At 44.3% G+C, this 24,135-nt stretch overlaps 1 protein-coding gene across 1 annotated transcript in view; it reads right to left on the reverse strand.

Moving 5' to 3' along the window:
* Positions 1-4,591: 4,591 nt before the first annotated feature.
* The window catches only part of PHLPP1 (PH domain and leucine rich repeat protein phosphatase 1), a 100,164-nt gene continuing 80,620 nt past the window's right edge, over positions 4,592-24,135 (reverse strand). The window contains exons 13-17 of the mRNA XM_044293365.1: positions 18,802-18,932; positions 15,125-15,244; positions 14,324-14,518; positions 12,610-12,838; positions 4,592-6,881 (exon numbers count right to left, since the gene is read on the reverse strand). Coding sequence (XP_044149300.1) covers positions 5,739-6,881; positions 12,610-12,838; positions 14,324-14,518; positions 15,125-15,244; positions 18,802-18,932 — 1,818 coding nt within the window. The 3' untranslated portion in view covers positions 4,592-5,738. The remainder of the gene's footprint in view (positions 6,882-12,609; positions 12,839-14,323; positions 14,519-15,124; positions 15,245-18,801; positions 18,933-24,135) is intronic.

Here is a 24,135-nt window from a genome sequence, read left to right on the forward strand (position 1 = left end):
GGGTGATATAGGGAGAGTATTATCTTCCCCATTCACCTTGTATCCTATTGCGCTCCTCTTTTCTTTTTGTCACCATTTTTGTGGGCTCCCATGTTATTTCAATAACAGTGTGGTCTCTTATTTTTATATTTAATAAAAATTATGTTTTAACTTCATGCTGTCTGAAAACGTACAAATCGGATTTTCTCAGCAGTTTCTCTATTAAAGCTTGAATATGTATATACACATACACTACTCACAAAAAGTTAGGGATATTTGGCTTGTGGGTGAAATTTCAGGAGGAACATAAAATGCATTCTAACCTTTACAGGTGTACTTAATGTGACCTTTTCTTATCTTTGTATGTCCAACTGTTCAATGTTTCAGTACTTTTTGCACAACTTGCTGTTCTCTAACAAGGAGCTTAACGACAAAATTCACAACATGTGTTTGATCCATGAAACTCCTAATAAATTTCCTGGTTTAATGGTATTTAAACAGTTCTCATTATGCAGTTTACATTTTGACACAGTCACTCCTCACCTGTGCTGCGGATCTATATTTAAATAGTGTCGGTGATATACAATGAAAACCATGTGGTCTACAAAACAGTAGTACCACCCCAGATGTGATGCAAATCAAAGGACTGGGATTCTGGCATTGTATAATTCCAGTACCTTCACCACATCCAGATTAGTGGGGGGTCCCTATCCACAAAAGGGCTAATCTATGGTATCTAGATCTCCCAGGACCTCCCCCCCCCCCCTCTACTAGACTGCGATCTCATAGTACAACTGGCCTTGCTCGACGCGTTTCTAAACTATCTGTAGCGAGTTTGTCAGCAGGAGCATATATGGGCATAGATACAGAGGCGCATAACATGCAGAGAGAATTTGAGTTGTGTGTGTGTGTGTGTGGGGGGGGGGGGGCGGGGGCGAAGTCCTGGGAGATCTAGATACCATAGATTAGCCCATTTGTGGATAGGGACCCCACACTAATCTGAATGTGGTGAAGTTACTGAGATTATACAATACTAGACTCAGAGTTCATTGATTTGCATCACATCTGGGGGGTGGTACTACTGTTCAGTGGACCACATGGTGTTCATTGTAGATCACTGACACTATTTAAATACAGTTGCAAGAAAAAGTATGTGAACCCTTTGGAATGATATGGATTTCTGCACAGATTGGTGATAAAATGTGATCTGATCATCTAAGTCACAACAATAGACAATCACAGTCTGCTTAAACTAATAAACACAAATAATTAAATGTTACCATGTTTTTATTGAACATAACATGTAAACATTCACAGTGCAGGTGGAAAAAGTATGTGAACCCCTATACTAATGACATCTCCAAGAGCTAATTGGAGTGAGGCGTCAGCCAACTGGAGTCCAATCAACGAGATGAGATTGGAGGTGTTGGTTACAGCTGCACTGCCGTATAAAAAACACACACCAGTTCTGGGTTTGCTTTTCGCAAGAAGCATTGCCCGATGTGAATGATGCCTTGCACAAAAGAGCTCTCAGAAGACCTACGATTAAGAATTGTAAAGCTGGAAAGGGTTATAAAAGTATCTCCAAAAGCCTTGCTGTGCATTAGTCCACGGTAAGACAAATTGTCTATAAATGGAGAAAGTTCAGCACTGCTGCTACTCTCCCCTAGGAGTGGCCGTCCTGCAAAGATGACTGCAAGAGCACAGAGCAGACTGTTCCATGAGGTGAAGAAGAATCCTCGAGTGTAGCTAAAGACTTACAAAAGTCTCTGGCATATGCTAACATCCCTGCTAGCGAATCTAAAATACGTAAAACACTAAACAAGAATGGATTTCATGGGAGGATACCACAGAGGAAGCCACTGCTGTAAAAAAAAAAAAACATTGCTGAGGCGTTTACAGTTTGCACAAGAGCACCTGGATGTTCCACAGCAGTACTGGCAAAATATTCTGTGGACAGAATACAGAAACACACAACACCGTGTGAAGAAAAAAGGCACAGCACACCAACATCAAAACCTCATCCCAACTGTAAAAGTATAGTTGTGGGGGCATCATGGTTTGGGGCTGCTTTGCTGCGTCAGGGCCTGGACGGAGTGCTATCATAGGAAAAATGAATTCCCAAGTTTATCAAGACATTTTGCAAGAGAACTTAAGGCCATCTGTCCACCAGCTGAAGCTCAACAGAAGATGGATGTTGCAACAGGACAACGACCCAAAGCATAGAAGTAAATCAACAACAGAATGGCTTAAACAGAAGGATATATGCCTTCTGGAGTGGCCCAGTCAGAGTCCTGACCTCAAGAAAGCAATTCACACCAGACATCCCAAGAATATTGCCGAACTGAAACAGTTCTGTAAAAAGGAATGGTCAACAATTACTCCAGACTGTTGTGCATGTCTGATCTGCAACTACAGGAAACGTTTGGTTGAAGTCATTGCTGCCAAAGGAGGTTCAACCAGTTATTCAATCCAAGGGTTCACATACTTTTTCCACCTGCACTGTGAATATTTACATGGTGTGTTCAATAAAAACATGGTAACATTTAATTCTTTGTGTGTTATTAGTTTAAGCAGACTGTGATTGTCTATTGTTGTGACTTAGATGATCATCAGATCACATTTTATGAACAATTTGTGCAGAAATCCATAATTACAAAGGGTTCACATACTTGCAACTGTATACTGTAGGTCCGCAGCACAGATGGTGAGTGACGATGTCAGATTCACCCCCACATGTTACTCACCCCAAGTAGCCTTTTTTAAGTTTATAAGGGCATAATTTTTTGTTTGATACGCTAATAAAGTTTTGTTATTTTCATTTTAAGCAGTCCATTTATATTCAGCGATTCAGTTTTTGTATGTGACGGCAAATACATTTACTTTTTTCATCAGTGATTTGTTTATATTTTGACATCATGAGACCAAGATGACACCTAACAATTGATCAACAGTACCTCGCCATTGCGAAGCTTCAAGCAAGATGTTCTCAGATGGAAGTGACCACTTAACTTGGAGTGTAACAAAAGCATAGAAGTGGACGTCCTTTGGCCAAATCCCACACTGATGACTGCTTCATTGTGAACAATTCCCTGCGAAACCGGATGATGAATGCCACACAACTCCAGGCACATTTAAGGAAGGTTAGAGGCACCCAAGTGTCATGTCAGTCCATTCTAAACCATTTACATCAGTGTGGTCTGTGTGCTAGACGACTTGCAAGGGTACCTGACCACACCATCAGGCATAGGCATCATCGTCTTGCATGGGCCAGGGAGCATCTACACTGGACGAGGGACCAGTGGGCTTCAGTGCTGTTCACTGATGAAAGTCGATTCACGCTGAGCAGAAATGATGGCCGACGACATTGTTGGAGACGTCAAGGAGTGCTGTGCATCAGCCACTGTTGTCACCAGACGAGCCTGTGGTGGTGTTACAGTATGGGCAGGTGTGTCTACTCAATACAAAACTTGCCCTACACTTTTTGAATGTTACAGTGACAAGCCCATAATACTTGAACATAATTTTTCCAGTCATAGTGCCTCTATATGACCAACACAGGCCTACATTTATCTTCATGGACAACAATGCACCAGCTCATTGTTGTCGCATCATTTGGGAACAGCTGCTGGAGACTGGGGTACCTCAAATGGAGAGGCCTGCACTTTCTCCAGACCCGAGTCCCATTGAAAACCTATGGGATCAGCTAAGTCACTATGTAGAGGCTTGTAATTCTGTACCCCAGAACCTCAATAACCTGAGGGCGGCCCTTCAAGAAGAGTGGGATGCCATGCCTCAGCAGACAATAAATCAACTTGTGAACAGCATGATACGTTATTGTCAAGCTATAATTGATGCTCAAGGCAACAGGACAAGTTATTGAGACTGACATTTTTTGAGGGGGTATACACACCACTGTTTGCTTTTGTTTCAATAAATAGTTTGAGATGAAGAAATCACCATTGCTGCTTCTACTAAAATGTCCTACTTTCATGATATAATAATCACTGTAGCATGAATTTTTTACGTTTTCCATAAATTTCACCCGAAAGCCAAATATCCCTCACTTTTTGTTAGTAGTGTGTATATATTATAATCTCCATCTAGCTATATAAAATCAAGCTACACGTTTTTGAATATAGAAATAGACTGACAGGACATCTGCTTTAAATCATATACCGTACACAAAATGTAATAATGTTTGGTAGTCAAGTGTTATACCATGTTAACCATCAACAGACACGAACTGTAGCTGTAGGACACCTTTTTATTGGCAGAGTAGATTACAGCTGCAAGATTTAAAAGATCGCTATGGACTCTTTCTCAGGCAGTGGCATAGAAACAGGAATGTTCATTTACAAGTATAAACTATGGTAATATAACAAGTTTCTGTACCACACAATGCCTGAGGAAGAGGCTAAAGCCTCCTCCAAACCTTGCATCTAATCTACTGTGTTAGCCAATACAGAGGTATCGCATAACTACAATTCTTGGATGAAATAAACTTTGACTGGTAGACTTTGTGGCAACTAATTTGATTGGCATATGGTTTACATGTATCCATAGTCAGGTATGGCACCCAACCAATTGAGAAAAGGGACAACATGCGCTATTACTTGCAAAGTCTGATGTTTATTATACCAAAAATGATGACATTTGCATTTGTGCATTCAGCATTGATATAACTCTTGGTAAGCTGAATCTACATGAGCTTTGTACAATCATGCTGGATTGTGGTTGCAGCAATACAGAACACAGGAGGGAAAATATGGTCTGGCGGATATTGTTCATTTTATTTTTTTTCTCCAGAAAAAAAAAGAAATCACATTATTTTTCCCCACAGCCACTAAACTGAACTGTGAGCTTGATCGATATAAAAACACCTTCAATTTGTAGCAATTTTATGCTGGTTGTGTCTTCTCAAAGCTAAAAAATATATTAATTTCCCCAATAATGCACACATCAGCTGAGAAAGATACTCCTGGTGCAGAAATCTAGCAAAAACACCCTTCTGATGGCTGCGGCACCACACGGTGTATCATTATGAATACTATACAATACATACGCTATATACACTGACCCTTCAACTACTAGGAGAAGCTGCCATGTTTTACCGGACAGGTTCTTCCAGCACTGAAAAAGCCAATTTCCTAATCAACTGTTCTCTCAGAGAAAATTAGTGAAACTCCGTGATTTAAGGTCACCGGAAAGAGTAAGCAACTCCTAAGAGTTAAAGTCATATTGATCTACAAACGTCTAGCACTTCCCACGGTCCCTCTCATCCCAACAGCAGTCAGTTCATATCTTCACTTCCAAAAGGAAATTTGTGTTATAAGTCTTGTTTTTTTCTTTTTTTCTTTTGAAATAAACAAAACTAATTCTTTTATTAAAAATATTACAAATCTGTATTATTTGTTTCTCTGCAATATATTAAATTTTTTTCATCAAAATCATCATCTTCAAACTAATTTCCTTAAACATGATATGTTGTGGAAAACCGTGATTAAAAGATGGTTGTTAAAGCGTCTGGAGAGGAAAGCTGGTGGTTAGTATAAAGAAAAGGGGTGCACTGTAAGTACGTGATGAAATGGTGGAGGAGTGAGAATTGGGTGGTTACTAAGGTTTAAAAGAAAGTTGGGCAAAGATGCTTGGAGGAAAATAAGTAGTACCTAAAAATCTGCTTTTTCCCCCAGATCACTGGGACAGCAAGGGAAGCTCAAGGAGTCCAATTAAAACGTTTTCAATGAGGAATGAAAGTGTCATAGTGGTGTGTCATAGTAGTCTGGTAACTGGTCCATTTGATACTGCCTGTGTTGCTGAAGCTGCAGCTGCTGCTGCTCCTGATGTTGCTTCATAATCTCCTTAACTTCCTCCTCAAGTTCAGGAGGTATAATAAACTGATCATCTGGATCTGGCTGGGCAGGTGCTGCAAAATAACCACCTGTCTTTCGCAATGGTGCATCTGCAGCAATTTCAATCAAGTTGTGACTCTTTTCAGAAGGTGCCACTGACCCATTTGCTCTTCTTTGACGACCAAGTGTATTGGAGGAAAAGTCTTGTTTCTTATTTAATGTAACAAGGTCATCTTCATTGGCGCTTATAACAATGCCCTCATCGCTAGGTTCTTGTACAGGTATAGGTGCAGGTAATCCACCATTCTTGGAACGGGAGCAGTGAATATCTACTTCCACCTCAACTCTACTGCCATTAGAGAAGACACCTTCAATGGGTTCCTCATCTTCACTGTCAAGACCATTGTCGGAGAAGGCACTGGAGAAAGTGGCACTAGACAGCTGACGTTGGAAGGAACTAGAAAGGCAAACAGGATGTAGTGTACATCGCTGCTCACTGGGGCAACCTCCAGTGCCAACTCCATTCTCATGAAGAGAAACTGCAGGAGGTTCATCAGAGGCTGTAGACCCCACTTCACTGCTCATCTCTGAGGTTGAGATTTCACTGCTTATTTCTGAGGCTAGGCCACTGCTAGAAGATGGCATGCCTAAACTTTCTGGAGCTCTGTCCTTAATAACAACATTGACAGAAGGTGTAAAGATGCCAGGACTAGGGGGAGGAATGCCACCATTGAGTTCACAACAGCAGAAGCAATCTTCGGTGACATTCAGCTGTACAACTACTGCACACAAGCTCCCACTGCATCCATAACTTTGAGCTAGACTGCACAACTTCTTAGAAGCTGCCAAAGCATCTGGCACATTCCGTATGGTCTCAACAGCCTCTTCCTCTGAAATGCTATCCCATAAACCTTTGCTTCCAAGTATGAAGAACTCATCTTGAGGTGTGAGGGCAACAGATTGTACATGGGGTCGTGGAGTAGCACTAGGATGGAGGAAAGTATACCCCAAGATGCGTGTGCAGTCAGTCACTCCATTAACTTTACCATCCTGAAAAATAAATATGTACAATTATAAGCCATTAATAAAAAAGACAATATTGGGAGGACATTTTCAAAGGATTATTACTCTTTAGTAACATGCCCCAGACAAAGGCAGTGAAGGTGTTAAAATAAATTGCTCAGTGCTTCAAATCCTCTCGGCCTAGCGCCACCACTTCAATCCTCCTGGCCAGACTCTTTACATAACTGAAGTGGTGACATGCCCCATATACTGCTGCAGCCAATCCCTGACCTCAGCGGTCTTTAGGATTATGCTACTCCAGCAACTGACTGCAGAGACGGCCCTGAACAGAAGGGGTTTGAACCCGGTGAGTATACCTGGTTTTATATATTTTGTCCACACCTTCCCTTTCTTTTAAACAACTCTCAACATTAACATATTGTACACCAATTAAACTAACTAGCACAACACCGTACATTGCACCAGATTTTCACCCATCAATTCTTCATCGTATAGCTTGTGAATTTCTGCATGTGCTTTAGGGACAGCTGAAGCAACTAACGCTGGGTTCACACCTGAGCGTACTCAGTATGCGGGATTTTATCGGGCGTTTACATACGCGGCTCCGGAAACAAGAAAACGCTCACTGTCGCGCGTTCCCGGAAGTCTATGTGCGGGAACGCGCAACATTACGCCCCAAAGAAGCCCCCTGTAGTTCTTGGGGCATAGGGCATTTTACAGCGCGTTCGTACGAGCTGTAAAACGCCCAGGTGAGAACCATGCCCATAGGGAATCATTGGTTCTTGCCCGTTGAGCGTTTTACAGCGCGTAGGAACGCGCTGTAAAACGCTCAGGTGTGAACCCAGCCTTAGGGCTCAGTAATGCTATTAAAGACAGCCATGTTATTCTCTGCATTAGTCATTTCACAGGGCTCTGGCATGAAATCCATGTCTTTATTTCAGCAATGTAAGGGTTAAACAGTAGCATTAAAGCAAGTAGTGGGTGCCACTTTAGAAAGCGGCTTTATCCAGCCATCTGCAGTTCAGGGTTATTTATGCTCCAATTACTTTTTGCACGGGACGGAGGGGGGAGATTCTTTTTTTTTTTTTTTTTTTAAGATGGCAAGAGAGAAGAAAATAGCTTCACAAAGAGGGAATTAATGAATGAGAACTGTTCTGTGATGCTGGGACATGAGCACAGGATGAGCCACTTATTCAAATAATGCGGAATATCTAAGATCCCAGGCCTGCGACAACAAATCCCTACAGCTTTGACATTTCATTTACATCTCGTGAAAACCTTCCTATTTCAAGGGTCATAGAAATGTCAGCAGAGCTCTCAGCTTACACCTCACACCATGCTGGCAAATAACTATAAAACCACGTATTCTGCAGAGAAATATAAAGCAAAGTGACATTTAAGGAGAATCAAGAGGTACAAATGGCTATTATGTAATGAGCCCTGAAACAAGCCACACACTGTACTTCAATGTTAATGTAGCAAATTGATAGTCTATTGTAAGGGGTTGTCAAGTTTTGTTTGTGTGTGTGCAAGGACCAAGACTGGATTAAGCTTGGTGGAGACCTCTGGGCAAATAATCTGGTGGGGACCACGTAGTCCGTCCACAGTCTGGAGTAAGCGCTGCAGCCAGCCAGTCAGTCCACAGTCTAGTGTAGGAATGGCCAACGTGCGGCTCTCCAGCTGTTGTAAAACTACAACTCCCACCATGCCCTACTGTAGGCTGATAGCTGTAGGCAGTCTGGGCATGCTGGGAGTTGTAGTTTTGCAACATCTGGCGAGCCTTAAGGTTGGCCATCCCTAGTCTAGTGTAAACGCTGCAGCCGGTCAGGCCACACGGTCTAGTGTAAACGCTGCAGCCGGTCAGGCCACACGGTCTAGTGTAAACGCTGCAGCCGGTCAGGCCACACGGTCTAGTGTAAACGCTGCAGCCGGTCAGGCCACACGGTCTAGTGTAAACGCTGCAGCCGGTCAGGCCACACGGTCTAGTGTAAACGCTGCAGCCGGTCAGGCCACACGGTCTAGTGTAAACGCTGCAGCCGGTCAGGCCACACGGTCTAGTGTAAACGCTGCAGCCGGTCAGGCCACACAGTCTAGTGTAAACGCTGCAGCCGGTCAGGCCACACAGTCTTTTTTTTTTTTCATTTTAAACTTAAACATGTGTTATTCCGCCATTTCACTTGTTCTAGGCTGAATTGACTGTATTCTGACGTTTCAGTCCAGGATATGGATCTTGTTCACAGATTCGCAGAAGCAAGGCAATAGATGATGTGTAGAAGCCCTGAGGAATAGCATAGCAGAGCTCCAGGGCAGTAAGGGATAGTGCTAGCAGTGTGCAGTTCAAAACCTTACAGAGCTTATGTTAGCGCCTTAGGCTACTTCCACACTTGCGTTCAGACGGATCTGCTCATATAATGCAGACGATGGGATTCGTTCAGAACGGATCAGTCTGCATTATATTGTAGAAAAAATTCTAAGTGTGAAAGTAGCTTCAGACGGATCCGACCAGACTTTACATTGAAAGTCAATGGGGGACGGATCAGTTTGAAAATTGAGCCATATAGTGTCAAATTTAAATGGTGAGCGGACCGGAGGACAGCCTGCTGAGCGGACCGGAGGACAGACTGTGCCAGACTGATGCATTCTGAGCGGATCCGCATCCACTCAGAATGCATTAGGGCTGGACGGATCCGTTTGCCTCCGCACGGCTAGGCGGACACCCGAACGCTGCAAGCAGCGTATGTGTGTCCGCCTGCTGAGCAGAGCGGAGGACAGACGCCGCCAGACTGATGCATTCTGAGCGGATCCGCATCCACTCAGAATGCATTAGGGCTGGATGGATGCGTTCGGGGCCGCTTGCGAGAGCCTTTAAACGGAACTCACAAGCGGAGCCCTGAACGCAAGTGTGAAAGTAGCCTTAGACTTCTAGACATGAAAATATCTGGCCACCCTTTGCCTGTGATCCTTATAAGAGCAGAGATGGCAACAATATACCGTATTTTTCGCCGTATAAGACGCACTTTTTCTTCCCCCAAAATGGGGGAGAAATGCCCCTGCGTCTTATACGGCGAATGCAGTCAGTTTTACATCGCTGGCAGCGATGTAAAGCGAGCGAGGACTCGGGGAGGGACTGGGAGGAGGAGCTGGGGCCGGCAATAGCGGCGGGGCGGTGCAGTCACTGTACTAAAGGCCCGCCCCGCCGCACTAATAAAATATGTCATATTCAATTAATGGTTATTAAATATGCCCCTTTATGCCTAATAGTACCTTAAATCCTAAGCGCATCCGTACAATGCAGGCCGGGCGGGCGGCAGCGTAACTTCCTGATGTCACGTGCCTGCGCCGCCTACTTTATGAATGAAGCAGGCGGCGCAGGCAAGTGACGTCAGTGAGTGACGCGCCGCGCCGGCTGCCCGGCCTGCCGGCATTTTACTGAAGCGCTTAGGATTTAAGGTACTTTTAGGAATAAAGAGGCATATTTAATAACTATTAATTGAATAAGACATATTATATTAGTATACTGGAGTGGCGGGGGATATGTGGATGGCACAGTTATGGGCTGGGAAGGTCTGTGGATGACACATGTATAACAGTGCCATCCACAGATCCCCCCCCCCCCCCCCTGTAACAGTGCCAGCCACAGATCCCCCTGTAACAGTGAAAGCCACAGATCCCCCCATAAGTGTCCGTCATCCACAGTTCCCCCCATAAGTGTCCGTCATCCACAGTTCCCCCCATAAGTGTCCGTCATCCACAGATCCCCCCATAAGTGTCCGTCATCCACAGATCCCCCCATAAGTGTCCGTCATCCACAGATCCCCAGTAATAGTGCCATCCACAGACCACCTAGTTCCAAACCCACAGCACACCTTTTTGGTTAAAAATATTTTTTTTCTTATTTTCCTCCCCAAAAACCTAGGTGCGTCTTATACGCCGGTGCGTCTTATACGGCGAAAAATACGGTAGGTCAGAACTATTAACAAGGGACCGTTGTTAAAACACGACCATGCTGAATGTCCCAGTCAGTCTATGGTCTAGTGTAAATGCTGTCTGTATTTCACTTATTATGATTTTTAATTTAAAAATAATTTTTATCTTTAATGTATTTTACTTAGGAACCAAAAGCTTTAGCCTGCAGACAGGTGAGGTCATCCTGCAGGGGATAGCACTATATGGCATGGCTGTATGGGGCAAGAGGGGACCCTACTTACCTCTTGGGGAAGTAGGAACAGTGGAACGGAAAGTGGCACAGGCAATAGAGGCACTGCAGAGAAGTGACAGTACTTGTCAGGGGATCTGTGGGTGAAGAAGAGACTCTGACTGTGTCAGAGGGGTAGTGGGTACACAAAGAGTCCAGGATCTGGGGGATGGGAAATAAGCAATAGAAATGGGCACTGGAGAAAGACAGCATTCCAGGGGCTCTGTGGGGGAGGGGCAGGTGCAAAGGAATATCACCCCTGGTTGGTAAGGGGGAAACAGTGGGTGTCAATGGCTCTAGAGGGGTTACGGGAACATAAAAAAATAATATTACACTGGATCTGCTGCCTGTACTAAATACATACAGACAGCAGCTTCAGAAGGAGCCCCTCCCACAATCACTCACCAAACATAGGAGTCTGCCATGCTATTTCAGTAGCAGTAGGAGACAACATGGATTTGTAATGCTGCCACCTACTGGCCACAAAAAAAATATATCTTTGCTGAAACAGAAGGGAGAAAGCTTTAGCCGGCATGCACTGTGGATCTCATTTATTGAGCCCCAGTATAGGACTGCAGGTATAGTAGCCGCTCACGCCTATTCAGGGTCTAGTTTAGATTGTAGTGCCTTACTGCTCCTGCAGATATCTGCACATTCGAAAGGAGCACCAGTCTGAATCTGCAGATGTGGCGGAGGCCCCTACTTCCTGTTTAGTGGGCCCTGGTGCCCTGCCTCTCATTCGGCCCTGACGAGGACGCATTCTCTTTCCATCCTAATGTTTGAGGGTTTATTACTGTTACATTGGAAGAATCAAAAATCTCATTCAACAGGGATTCAGCTCACGTACATGGGTAATGTTAAATGTAGATATTCTTTTACTAGTTTTAGATGAAACACGTTAACATTTACATTTCTTCAGTTGGGAAAAGATTTTTGACAAATAAAAAGGAAAAAACATTCCTGGCATTCCTCTCAGCATCTGTGGGATGTCATATGAAGTTATAATAGTATACGGGACAATAATCTTCTAGGTCACGTTTAAAGGTAGTGAAAGATTTGTGGTGCAAATAGCCTTGATCTCAGCAGAAAATCTGCCTGTGCAATATAAAGATCGTGTTGCAGATGTTTCTGTGGACTGTGACAAACTGGAAAATCTGCAGCATGCTCAGAGATCCAAGCTGGTTATTATTGTACTGCAGCATGCAAATAGCTTTTTGTAAAATCCCATTTACTCGCAATGTACTGTAGTTAATATTCTTGGATTTATGAATGTTCTCAAAAAACTCTGTATAATAAATGGCGTAAGACAGGGATGCCCAACCGGCAGCTCGCCGGCTGATGCAAATCTACAACTCCCAACAAGCCCGGACAGCCTCCAACTATCAGTGGGAGTTGTAGTTTTACAACAGCTGGAGGGCCACAGGTTGAGCATCCCTGGAGTAAGAGATAGTAAATATCTATCCAATAACATGAACTGATATTGAAGGGGACTTTTATAAGGGTTATTTGGGGAATAAGACTATTTTAATGTCATGGATCTCATAATTAGATTTTCCTTACCTCTGTGATAATTGCCTTATGCTGCTTCAAGCGCATCAGTTCTTCATCGCAGCTAGCAGTGTACACCTTGGAAAGGTTGAGTGGCTCCCCGTTTCTGCAAAGCACAGTTTGGCATTTGCCCACATTGGCAGAGGTCAGTGTAAAACAACCCCCTGGGTCCATGGGATCATGCTTTATGTGGCATAGAACAGCAGAGCCTCCAAGCTTCTGGCCAGCAGTACCCAGCTTCCTACAATCAAAAGGAGTTTAGGGTTTATACAAATTGTATCCGAATAAGAATGTAAAGATGGATTACTGGCGATATTACATGCTGCGGTCATAAAGAGAAGAGAAAGACACCGACATTCGGCAGTGGTCAGCATAAGTGATTGATTTATGACGTGCAGGTTTTGCTCGGCCAAAAATGGCTCTTCAATAGGAGAGAAGGAAATAAGTAGCCATCAGACACCTGACAGAAAATGTATCTAACCAATAAATGCCTTTTTGCCCCTAGTCGGAATATACAGGCAATGTCGTGTATATGATACCCTTCAACAGAAGTCTTATTTCTAATACACTATTATTGTTATATACAGTACAGACCAAAACTTTGGACACACCTTCTCATTCAAAGAGTTTTCTTTATTTTCATGACTATGAAAATTATAGATTCACACTGAAGGCATCAAAACTATAAATTAACACATGTGGAATTATATACATAACAAAAAACTGTGAAACAACTGAAAATATGTCATTCTAGGTTCTTCAAAGTAGCCACCCTTTGCTTTATTACGTCTTTGCACACTCTTGGCATTCTCTTGATGAGCTTCAAGAGGTAGTCACCTGAAATGGTTTTCACTTCACAGGTGTGCCCTGTCAGGTTTAATAAGTGGGATTTCTTGCCTTATAAATGGGGTTGGGACCATCAGTTGCGTTGAGGAGAAGTCAGGAGGATACACAGCTAATAGTCCTACTGAATAGACTGTTAGAATTTGTATTATGGCAAGAAAAAAAGCAGCTAAGTAAAGAAAAACGAGTGTCCATCATTACTTTAAGAAATGAAGGTCAGTCAGTCCGAAAAATTGGGGATACTTTGAAAGTAAGGGCTATTTGACCATGAAGGAGAGTGATTGGGTGCTGCGCCAGATGACCTGGCCTCCACAGTCACCGGACCTGAACCCAATCGAGATGGTTTGGGGTGAGATGGACCGCAGAATGAAGGCAAAAGGGCCAACAAGTGCTAAGCATCTCTGGGAACTCCTTCAAGACTGTTGGAAGACCATTTCAGGTGACTACCTCTTGAAGCTCATCAAGAGAATGCCAAGAGTGTGCAAAGCAGTAATCAAAGCAAAAGGTGGCTACATTGAAGAACCTGGAATATGACATATTTTCAGTTGTTTCACACTTTTTTGTTATGTATATAATTCCACATGTGTTAATCCATAGTTTTGATGCCTTCAGTGTGAATCTACAATTTTCATAGTCATGAAAATAAAGAAAACTCTTTGAATGAGAAGGTGTCCAAACTTTTGGTCTGTACTATAATATATATATATATATATATATATATATATATATATATATATATATATATATATATATATATATATATATTTTTTTTTTTTATATTACCTAGTAGTATTATGGATAGATAAGCATAGAATACTGCTATGAGAATGGTGGCTCGTAATCTGCGCATTTATTGCTATGTTTCTATAATAATCAGATTTACCTCTGCATTACGAGGAAGGTGTTCCCCATGTACTCCTCCTCGCTCTTGGTTTTTTGCAGTTCATCAGCTAAGATATCGCACATGGTGCACTGAAGCAAACTGGGTACTTCCACATTGCGTTCTCCATCAAAAACCCCATATACTGCTTCTCGGTTGTCACAGAAGTTGTTGACCAAGAGGGAAGCTACACACAGCCTGGAGAGCGGGGAAGATGAGGTTATCAGCCTAGACGTAATATAACTTAGCAGCAAAGCAGCTACCAAGCAAAAGACAATTAATGAGGGGGGAAAATGGGGGATTGCCTATGCCAAAGACATATCCTTCCAGACAAAGTATTAGTCTTAAAGGATGCAGATATCTCAGGGAGAAAAGTTGCATGGACAGGTCCTGTGGGAACAGAGCTGTGTAAACGTCAAGCAGGTGGCAGACAAGCAGTTAAATTCCCCACAGATGACATCATGCCATGCAGACACTTGAAAGCAAAACCTTTCAGCCACCAATGAATGCAGATGAAATGTGGGACTCTACTTGCAGAAGTTGTGTTCAATGCTGCGTTGTGAAGGCAATCCGCATCACTTACAGATGTCGCATAGCAACCGCACCAAACAAAGGCTGAGGGTAAAGGACAGGATACAGTGTGACGTAGCGGCTGTGTCCGCTTTTAAAGTCCTCAGCTCAAGTTTCACGTGAGAAACTATTCCGGACATGCACAGTGAATGACAAAGTTGCTCATTGATTTAAAAGGCATAAACACACTGATATATTTATATGGATATATATTTTAATAAGACCACAACATACTTATTCTTGGTTCCGGAAGCTTCTGTGTATCCATGACTCCATACAGCAGGCGCTCCAGAGGCTTCACTGGCAGAGAATCCACAAGACGGCTGGTCCACTTTAAAACATCGAATGTTACTGCTATAGAAAAGAAAGCAATTCAGACGGTAATGCATCCCACGTAATATCTGGCCGTAACACAGCTGAACGTGCAGTTGACCATGTTACATTACAGCATAACTATGCGGACCCGTCTAATGCATTTTTGGACTAGAAGTCACCATTTTTTATAAGAAAAGAAATCTTGCAAAAAAGGGCCTGCGTCTTATAGTCCACAGTCAGGTTGGTTTTACTGTGGATTTTCCAATCAATGCAGAAAATCTGCGCTAATTCTGCAACAGAAATGGATACACACTGCAGGTTAGTTTCTGCATGGAAAATGTCCCTTTGCGTGCACTGTAATCAGTGTAGATTTTATTGTAAGCAAAATCTTCCGCAAATCCGTTACAAAGTAAACAAGCCCTGCACGTGGTGCAGATGATGCTTGGATTTTTGTGCAGAAAATCCACAGCAAAAGGGTATGTCGACACGTGGCATTGTGCAGCATTACACAGTACCAGCAAAGTGAATGAGATTTTAAGAGCTCTCATCCACACGCTGTGCAGAAAAATCTGCAGCATAAATTGACTGCAGTGCCGTTTTGAAATCCTCAGCATCTCTCATGCTGCGGATTTCCACTGTGTGAATTTCACCCTCTGCAACAGAGTGGGTGATATCTGCAGCACAACTTGCAAGTAATGCATGTGGGTTTTGCAGCCCCGGATCTCCAGCTGTAATTTAGGCTCAGTGTGAACTAATACAGTACCAGCTAAGCCTGTGATGGCTAACCTGCGGCACTCCAGCTGTGGTAAAACTACAACTCCCAAGATGCTTGGCTGTTCTCAGAAATGAATGGAGCATGTTGGGAGTCGTAGCTTCTCCACAGCTGGAGTGCCGGAGGTTAGCCACCACTGAGGTAAGTAGATTATATTTTTTTTAAAAATTGCTGAGTAGAAATTGTGCAGCAATATATATCCTGAGGATAGGTCATCAATATCTGATCAGTGGTGGTCTGACACCCGGCACCCCTATCAATCAGCTGTTTGAACAGTGAGTACTTGTAATTAGACTACGCCACAGCTGCAAGGGAGGCGATGGGTAATAAACAACAAGCAGCGCTCGCATAGAGTGCCACCTCCTCTTGAAACAGCTGATCGGTGGGAGTGCCGGGTGTCAGACCTGTGCCGATCAGATATTGATGACCTAAGATCATCTATACATTGCCTGCACAACCACTTTAACTGGTGGGGCGCATTTTGAAATTCAAAGCATGTCAATGGATTGTGGATTTCATTCTTTGCAGTGCAAACCTATGGCAAATCTGTGACAAAAGTCACATGTAACATGCAGCCTGAAACGCAATGAAATCCGCATCAAACACATTTGTGTGCGCAGTTAGCCTTAACATGAACATTTTATAGAAATTTGAATCTTCCATGTAACTCCAGTCTAGAGCATCACATAGCAGACCATACAGGTGAAGTTTCACCTGAATGCTCACTTACTAGAAGAACATTATAAATCTGCCCAAGACAACGGAGCTGCTACTGGTCTCATTGGCTCCTAAACTACAAGGGCGTAATGAAACACATACCACTTGTAGAGAACTCAGCTTGACTTTACTGCATCAGACACAGCATGAAATAGTATGACAGAGAGAGAAGTCCCGTGACCACTGCACATTCCACAAAGGTGACCTTTAATGTTTCCAAAGCAGCCAGCTATGAGCCACTGTGTGCCCGGCTGTTTCAGCAATTATATAAACGTCTATACATGTCACACTCTTACGCAACTCCTTCACCTATGAATAAGCTCAAAGGAAAATCACTGGAAGAACAAGGAAGCTGGAAAGTTTTCTACACAAGGAGGTAACCTCTGTTTTGGCAGGTGGTGTCATAAAAAAGGCTTCTATAAGAATCTCTTAAGGCTAGCGTAGGTTTATGTTACAGATCCTGTGCCAAAAACGCATGCAGATTTCCCCCAATGATTTCATGTGAATTTTTACTAAGCTTTTTTCCCCATTTTTAGTTTTTTTTTTAAAACGCACAGTGAAAAAAACAAAAGTGTACTGTCAGTTCTCAACACAGACTCCATGCTGAATTCATGCCCAGAATTCCCATTGAAATGGGCAGGATTGAAAATCCACCTCAAAACCGCATTAAGTGTGAAACACCACATGCCAAAAAAATTGAATTAAAATAAATAAGCAGCATCATTGTTTTTTCAGCACAGAAAATACTCAGTGTGACTATTCCCTAAAATTTCCTGGAGCTATCTATGCCTGTGATTTGTTCAGTTTCATCTTTGTCTATATACTATAGTGCAGTTTCTGGGAACCAAGAATCACGGTCATTACAGTTCCCACACAACTTGCCCATACTACTGAAAGGCAAATGTGTGGAATACTACATCTCAGAAATAGTCTCTAAGGCAAGTAGATAGTTTATGTAACCCCTTTCACCTGCCTTAGAAAAAATCTGCACCAATTTTGGTCCACAGAATAGAAAACCACCTCAGTGAGAAGAATGAGCATGTCCATTCTTCGAGCAGATTCCGTGAGGAAAATCTACTCTGTCAGCCTCAGATTTCTGCCACTGATCTTCTGGCAAACACACCTCGGATTTCCAATAGGCAAATCTCTATTCAAAGCTTGGCGAGATCCCTTCTGAGAGCCGTCATGATGGATGGCATTAATTTTTCTCAGAAAAATGTTCTGGCCAAGAACTACTGCATGGAGGTGGTGGTATGTTCTTCCCGTGATTGTGCGGTGTTCCTTCATGTACTCTGGGTTTTCTCTCAGCTTCTTAAATGGGTTTTCCCATTAAGATAACTTATGTGGATAGTTAATAAAGTGTTTGATCAGCGGGGGTTATAGTCAATCACAAGAACTAGGGCCTGTGCTCCCCAGTTTGAATAGAGTGGTGGTCATGCATGAACACTGCCGTTTTATTCAGCTCTGGCGGTCCTATAGAGTTGGACAGAGCAGCAAACACAAATACATTTCTGCTGCTCCATACAAACGGGCAGCCTGTGCCTAAGCAGTTCGATTTCTGCCGATTAGACACTCATCCCCTATGGTGTGGCAGGGATAAGTTGTCTTAATGGGACACCTCAACCTGGGTCTAGTGTGTGTATGTCCAAGATAGAGAAAATACAGACTGATGTGAGTGACGCCATTCTCTAGATCAGGCATGCTCAACCTGCAGCCCTCCAGCTGCTGCAAAACTACAACTCCAATCATTCCCTGACAGCCTACAGCCATCATCCTACAGAAGAGCATAGTGGGAGTTGTAGTTTAACAACAGCTGGAGGGCCAAAGGGTGAGCATCCCTGCTCTAGATCATTCAGTTTGAGCTATAAACACATCTATTTACTGAATAGTGGTAAAGACAGGCTGCAAACCTCCAAGTACATTGTATCTGGATGACTGATGTATATCGTGACCCAATTTACATGTAATCAGAGCATGTAGTTGTATGTCAACCCCCCCCCCCCCCCCCCCGACCATAAAACAGAGTGCTAGATCTGCACATGACATCCTTACAAGACATTTGTTGGTGGACTGGGAAAATGGAAAATTGCATTAAGAGGCCACTCACTTGAGCAGCTCCAGGGTTTTGTGGTCCAGCAGCAGCCGTGCGTTGCCAGTCAGGTCCAGTTCATGCAATTTGGGAGGGAGGTTCTCAGGTAAAGTAATTTCAGTCAGTTCATTACAACTCAAGTCCACGCACTGTAGAAAAAGAGGAGATGACTACAGTGAAGCATGTTACGACAAACACACAGCGCTGTCAGGGCCTTATGAAATCATTTCAGAGCTGGTTGCTCAGTAGCAGAAACGCCTTCATTCTGAACTCTGTAATTTATGTAGTCTATCAAATTATCTGATAGTCTGGGCAAGTGACCAACTTGTAGCCATACACCCAGTAATTTAGCGCACCGATTCCCTCGTTATATAAGGATATGCAAGGACCTAGAATAACGGGTCAACTAAAAGACAACTCAGCATTTAAGTGACATTTTGCAACATTTTCCAGTTAAAATCTACATAAAATATGCTGAACTTTGAACAAAACTTATGTTTATGCATCAGGAATGGAGTTTGGGTTGCATTTTGTTTTTACTCTTCATTTATGGCCTCTCACACGACGTTTACATTTTTTTATGTTTACGGGCCATTTTTTCTGTTCTGTATATGGTCCATATACGGAACCATTCATTTCAATGGTTCCGCAAAAAAACAAAAAGCAAAGAACACTAAATGTGTTCCGCATGCATTCCGTTTCCGTATTTCCATTTTTCCGTTAAAATAGGGATGCTCAAACTGCGGCCTTCCAGCTGTTGTAAAACTACAACTCCCATCATGCCCTCCTGTTGGCTGATAGCTGTAGGCTGTCCGGGCATACTGGGAGTTGTAGTTTTGCAACAGCTGGAGGGCCACTGGTTGGGCATCACTGCGTTAAAAGATAGAACATGTCCGATTATTGCCCGCAAATCACGTTCCATGGCTCCATTCAAGTCAATGGGTCCAGAAAAAAAACGGAACACATACGGAAATGCATCCGTATGTCTTCCGTATCCGTTCCGTTTTTGCAGAACCATCTATTGAAAATGTTATGCCCAGCCCAATTTTGTCTATGTAATTACTGTATATGCCATACGGAAAAACGGAAACAAAAAACGGAACAACGGATCTGGAAAAAACGGCCCGCAAAACACAGAAAAAGCCATATGGTCGTGTGAAAGAGGACTATGTCTGAGGTCAAGTATTTAAGGCACAGGTGTAAAAAAGTTGCAAATTATGGCGCATACCATTTTTGCACAATAATATGTGACTTTTCATTTTTCCTGCCACTTTTCAAAAGTGATGAGAAAACAAGATTTTTTTTGGGGGGGACATAGGACCGTGGGTATAGCTGTTGCCACTAGGAGGCGACACTAGGCTGAAAAGTGATCACTCCTCCCCTGCCGGCTATACCTCCTCCAGCCTGGAGAGAGCATATCAGTTTGTGCCCAAGAGGTAGGAGGAAAAAAAAACATATGGAAAACCACCAATAACCAAACAAATGCGGACTGAACCAGAAGTGAGGACCATACTGGCAAATCAACCACTATTACTTGTGGTAACATAGAAATCAATGGGTGGGAGCTGTGTCCCCCAATGAATTAAGCAAGAAAGATTTTACAGACGAGTTCACAAAAAAAAATAAAAAAATAATCATCTCATTTTCTCGCTTGTATCATTGGGGACACAGGACCGTGGGACGTTCCAAAGCAGTCCACGGGGAGGGAAGAACCACAGGCCCCTGGAAAACATTCTTGCGGAAGCTTAAGACACTGCTGCCTGCAAAACTTTGCGGCCCATAGCAGCATCTGCTGATGCAAGAGTATGCACCTAGTAGATCCTGGCAAACGTGCGCAAGGAAGACAAAGTCGCTGCCTTACACAACTGTGAAGCCGATGCATGGTAGAAACGAGCCCAAGAAGTGCACACCGCCCTAGTCGAGTAGGCCGTAATACCGAGGGGTGGTGCCTTGCCCAGGGAGCGGTATGCCTCAGCAATTGTCAAACGAATCCAGTCCGTACAGCGGAACAAACTAGAAATGGATAAGTAAATCCACAGAGCCCGAACCACATCCTACTGATGGAGAGCTTGCTCCCTAGGATGTGAGGGACAGAACGAAGGGAGAACAATGTTTTCGTTGACATGAAAGGCAGAGACTACCTTCGGCTGAAAAGAAGGTAACGGGCGGAGCACTGCCTTATCTCAGTGCAGAATAAGAAGAGGCTCCTTACAAGAAAGCGCCGCCAAATCGAAAAACACGCCCGATGGATGTGATCACCACCAGGAACGCTTCCTTCCAGAAGAGGATATGGAGGGAAACTGCCTCCAAAAGGAGCCGATTGGAGGGAACCAAAGATAAGGTTCAAGTCCCCAAAGGGTAAGCGGGGGGGGGGGGAGGTAGGGCTGCGATACGGAGGAACAGTGTGAGCCACCCCTTGTCGAAAGGTCTTGACCGGGGCCTGTTCTGCTAAAAGATGCCTGTTTTTTACAGCGCCGACACCTGTCCCTTTAAGGAACTAAGAGCAAGACCCAAATCCAGACCCGATTGTAGAACAGAAAGGATGGAGGAAGTGAGAAGCGCAGTGGAGGAAGGTCACGTTCCTCACAGAAACGCAGAAAGGGCCCCAAGTTCTATAATAATCTTGGATAAAACTGGTTTCCTGGCCTTAATCATGGTGTGGATGACCTTGTGAGGGAAACCGGACTTAGAAAAGGACTCCATACGGCGATCCACAGGGCCCTGGAGGGATGAGCCATCGGCCACAGGAATGGCGGTATGTTTGGCGAGACGTGCGACCGGAAGATTCACCTTAGGAGGAGAGGACCACTTAGCCACACTCTCCGCCGGAAAGGGATAAAGTAGATCAAGTCACTTGGATGTGGTAAAGCGATGATCTGGATGGTCCAACGCCTTTGCAATGACCATCGAAAAGCCGTCATGTAAGACTTTAGGCGACTACCTCGAGTGGAGAAAAGACACTTTCTGGGGGCTTGTGGAGAGGGAGTCATCCCGCATCTGGAAGGCGTCATGGACAGCAGTTACTAGGCTGTCCACCATGGAAGCAATCTTGGAAGATTGCTCTGGATCCATATCCGTGTCAGAGTCCCCAATCTCCCCTTCGGACAGAACTTCCCCTGGAAGGAAGGATGCGTCCGAGTACTACCCCGGTGGGGGTGGAGATGCTAAGGTGCCAGAGGAGGAATGATGTCCTGCCTTGGGCCACTTGTGCGAAGGTCTGCCCCCAAGTTGAACGCATGAGGAAGGTGCAGAATGCGCAGGTGGGGAATTATCAACCAAACGACCTATGCAGAGAGGGTGGATTGGGATATTTTGGAGAGGTCTTCCGCTGCCCGGGATAAGGCATGTGCCCAGTCCGGTTCCACTCGGCACTTGGTCAGGGTGGACATGCGGCTGCGTAGGCTCAGGGGGCAGACCCTGTCTGGCGCACAGCCTGCGGTGTCAGCATACGGAGTCAGGCTGGCCGCGAGGGACTTAATCTTGCATTTAGTGCATGCATAATAAGTAATGGCTGGTGGCATGCTAGGGGCTCGGACATGACAACCAACCAAACCCCATACAGGACTCCAGGCTGGAGAGGGGTACAACCGTCCAACCAGCTTGCAGGGAACTACAGGTTCCTTGGTCCCAGTAGCAGCGTGAGTCGGGTGAGGGAGCCTGAATTAGCACGGGGAAATCAAAAGATTCATAGAGGTAGGCGGCGACATGCAGTCTGCATTTCCGGGAAGCAGCGGCCTTAATTAGCTACCTGCGGCCGACAGCGATGCAGTTCCGGTTGGACAGGGAATGGAGGGACCCGGTGTGGTGTGAACGGCCGCTTCGCCCACCTCGGCCCGAAAAACGAGCCAGAGGCGGGCGCGACCCAAATCGCGGTAGGCCCGAAAGGAGGCCGTGGTCTGAGGTTGCCAGCCTGCATAACGGTGGCTCCAGTGAAGAGCGAGAGCCTCCCTAAGCGCTTCCCCATGGCGCATTAAGTACCCCCCTGTGGTCCAGTTGAGAGGATGAGACCAGAAGGGAGAAGGGGGAGGTAAAATACTCACCCAGTCCCCAATACTCACCCCATCTTCATCCTCTTCTCGTCACCCTCCCTTAATGGACCAGCAGGGTCACCACCTCAGCAGCTGGCAGTGAAGTGGCAGGAGTCTGGAATGGCGGGAGGGTCTTCACAGATCCAGGTGACTCTTTGGCTGGCGGGAAGCAGGGGAGCAAGGCTGCCCTGGTCCACCTTTTCTTCTGTGGGGAGGTCTTGCTCCCCGGGTAGACAGAGGCGCTAGGTGACTGTTTCCCATACCTAAAAGGGAAAAGAAAAAAAAATAACAAAAGGAAGCCGCCCTGCAAGCAGGGAGGTCTGCCTCCTACGATACTAAGCTAAAAACTGATATGCTCTCTCCAGGCTGGAGGGGGTATAGACGACAGGGGAGGAGTTCTTACTTTTCCGCGTAGTGTCGCCTCCTAGTGGCAGCAACAGCTATACCCACGGCCCTGTGTCCCCCAGCGAGAAAAGTGGGTAGAGAATTAATAAGAGGGCGGTAGTCTATACCCAGACCGACTTACTATAATTTATTCTAGATTGGAAGCTGGCATTATAAATGATAGTTCAAATCCACATGATCTCATAGCTGGTGTAGATTTGAAAGTGGAGCATGGATAGCCTGGAAAAGCACCACATTTATTTAGTGCTTCTTAATAAATTTGGTGCATTTTGCATCTCAGGATGCCAGACTTAGGCCCCTTTCACACGGGCGAGTATTCCGCGTGGGTGCGATGCGCGAGTTGAACATTTCTATGGGGCTGTTCACATGAGCTGTGATTTTCACGCATCACTTATGCGTTGCAAGCAAGTGCGGATGCGGTGCGATTTTCACGCATGGTTGCTAGGTGACAGTCTATTCACTGTATTATTTTCCCTTATAACATGGTTATAAGGGAAAATAATAGCATTCTGAATACAGAATGCTTAGTAGGTGATCAATTGAGGGTTAAAAAAAAATTAACTCACCTTCTCCTCTTGATCGCGTAGTTGCCGGTCTCTTCTTTACTTCTTTAATGATGAGCTGTGGGCTAAAGGACCTGTGGTGACGTCAGATCACATGCTCCAATCACATGGTCCATCACCACGGTGATGGACCATGTGATCGGAACATGTGAACTGACGTCACCACAGGTCCTAGCCGGTAGTTCATTAAAGAAGTAAAGAGACCGGCAACTACGCGATCAAGAGGAGAAGGTGAGTTAATTTTTTAATATTTTTTTTAACCTTCAATTGTTCACCTACTAAGCATTCTGTATTCAGAATGCTATTATTTTCCCTTATAACCATGTTATAAGGGAAAATAATACAATCTACAGAAT

The sequence above is a fragment of the Bufo gargarizans genome, chromosome 5, assembly GCF_014858855.1.
Source record: "Bufo gargarizans isolate SCDJY-AF-19 chromosome 5, ASM1485885v1, whole genome shotgun sequence".
Taxonomy (NCBI): Eukaryota; Metazoa; Chordata; class Amphibia; order Anura; family Bufonidae; genus Bufo; species Bufo gargarizans.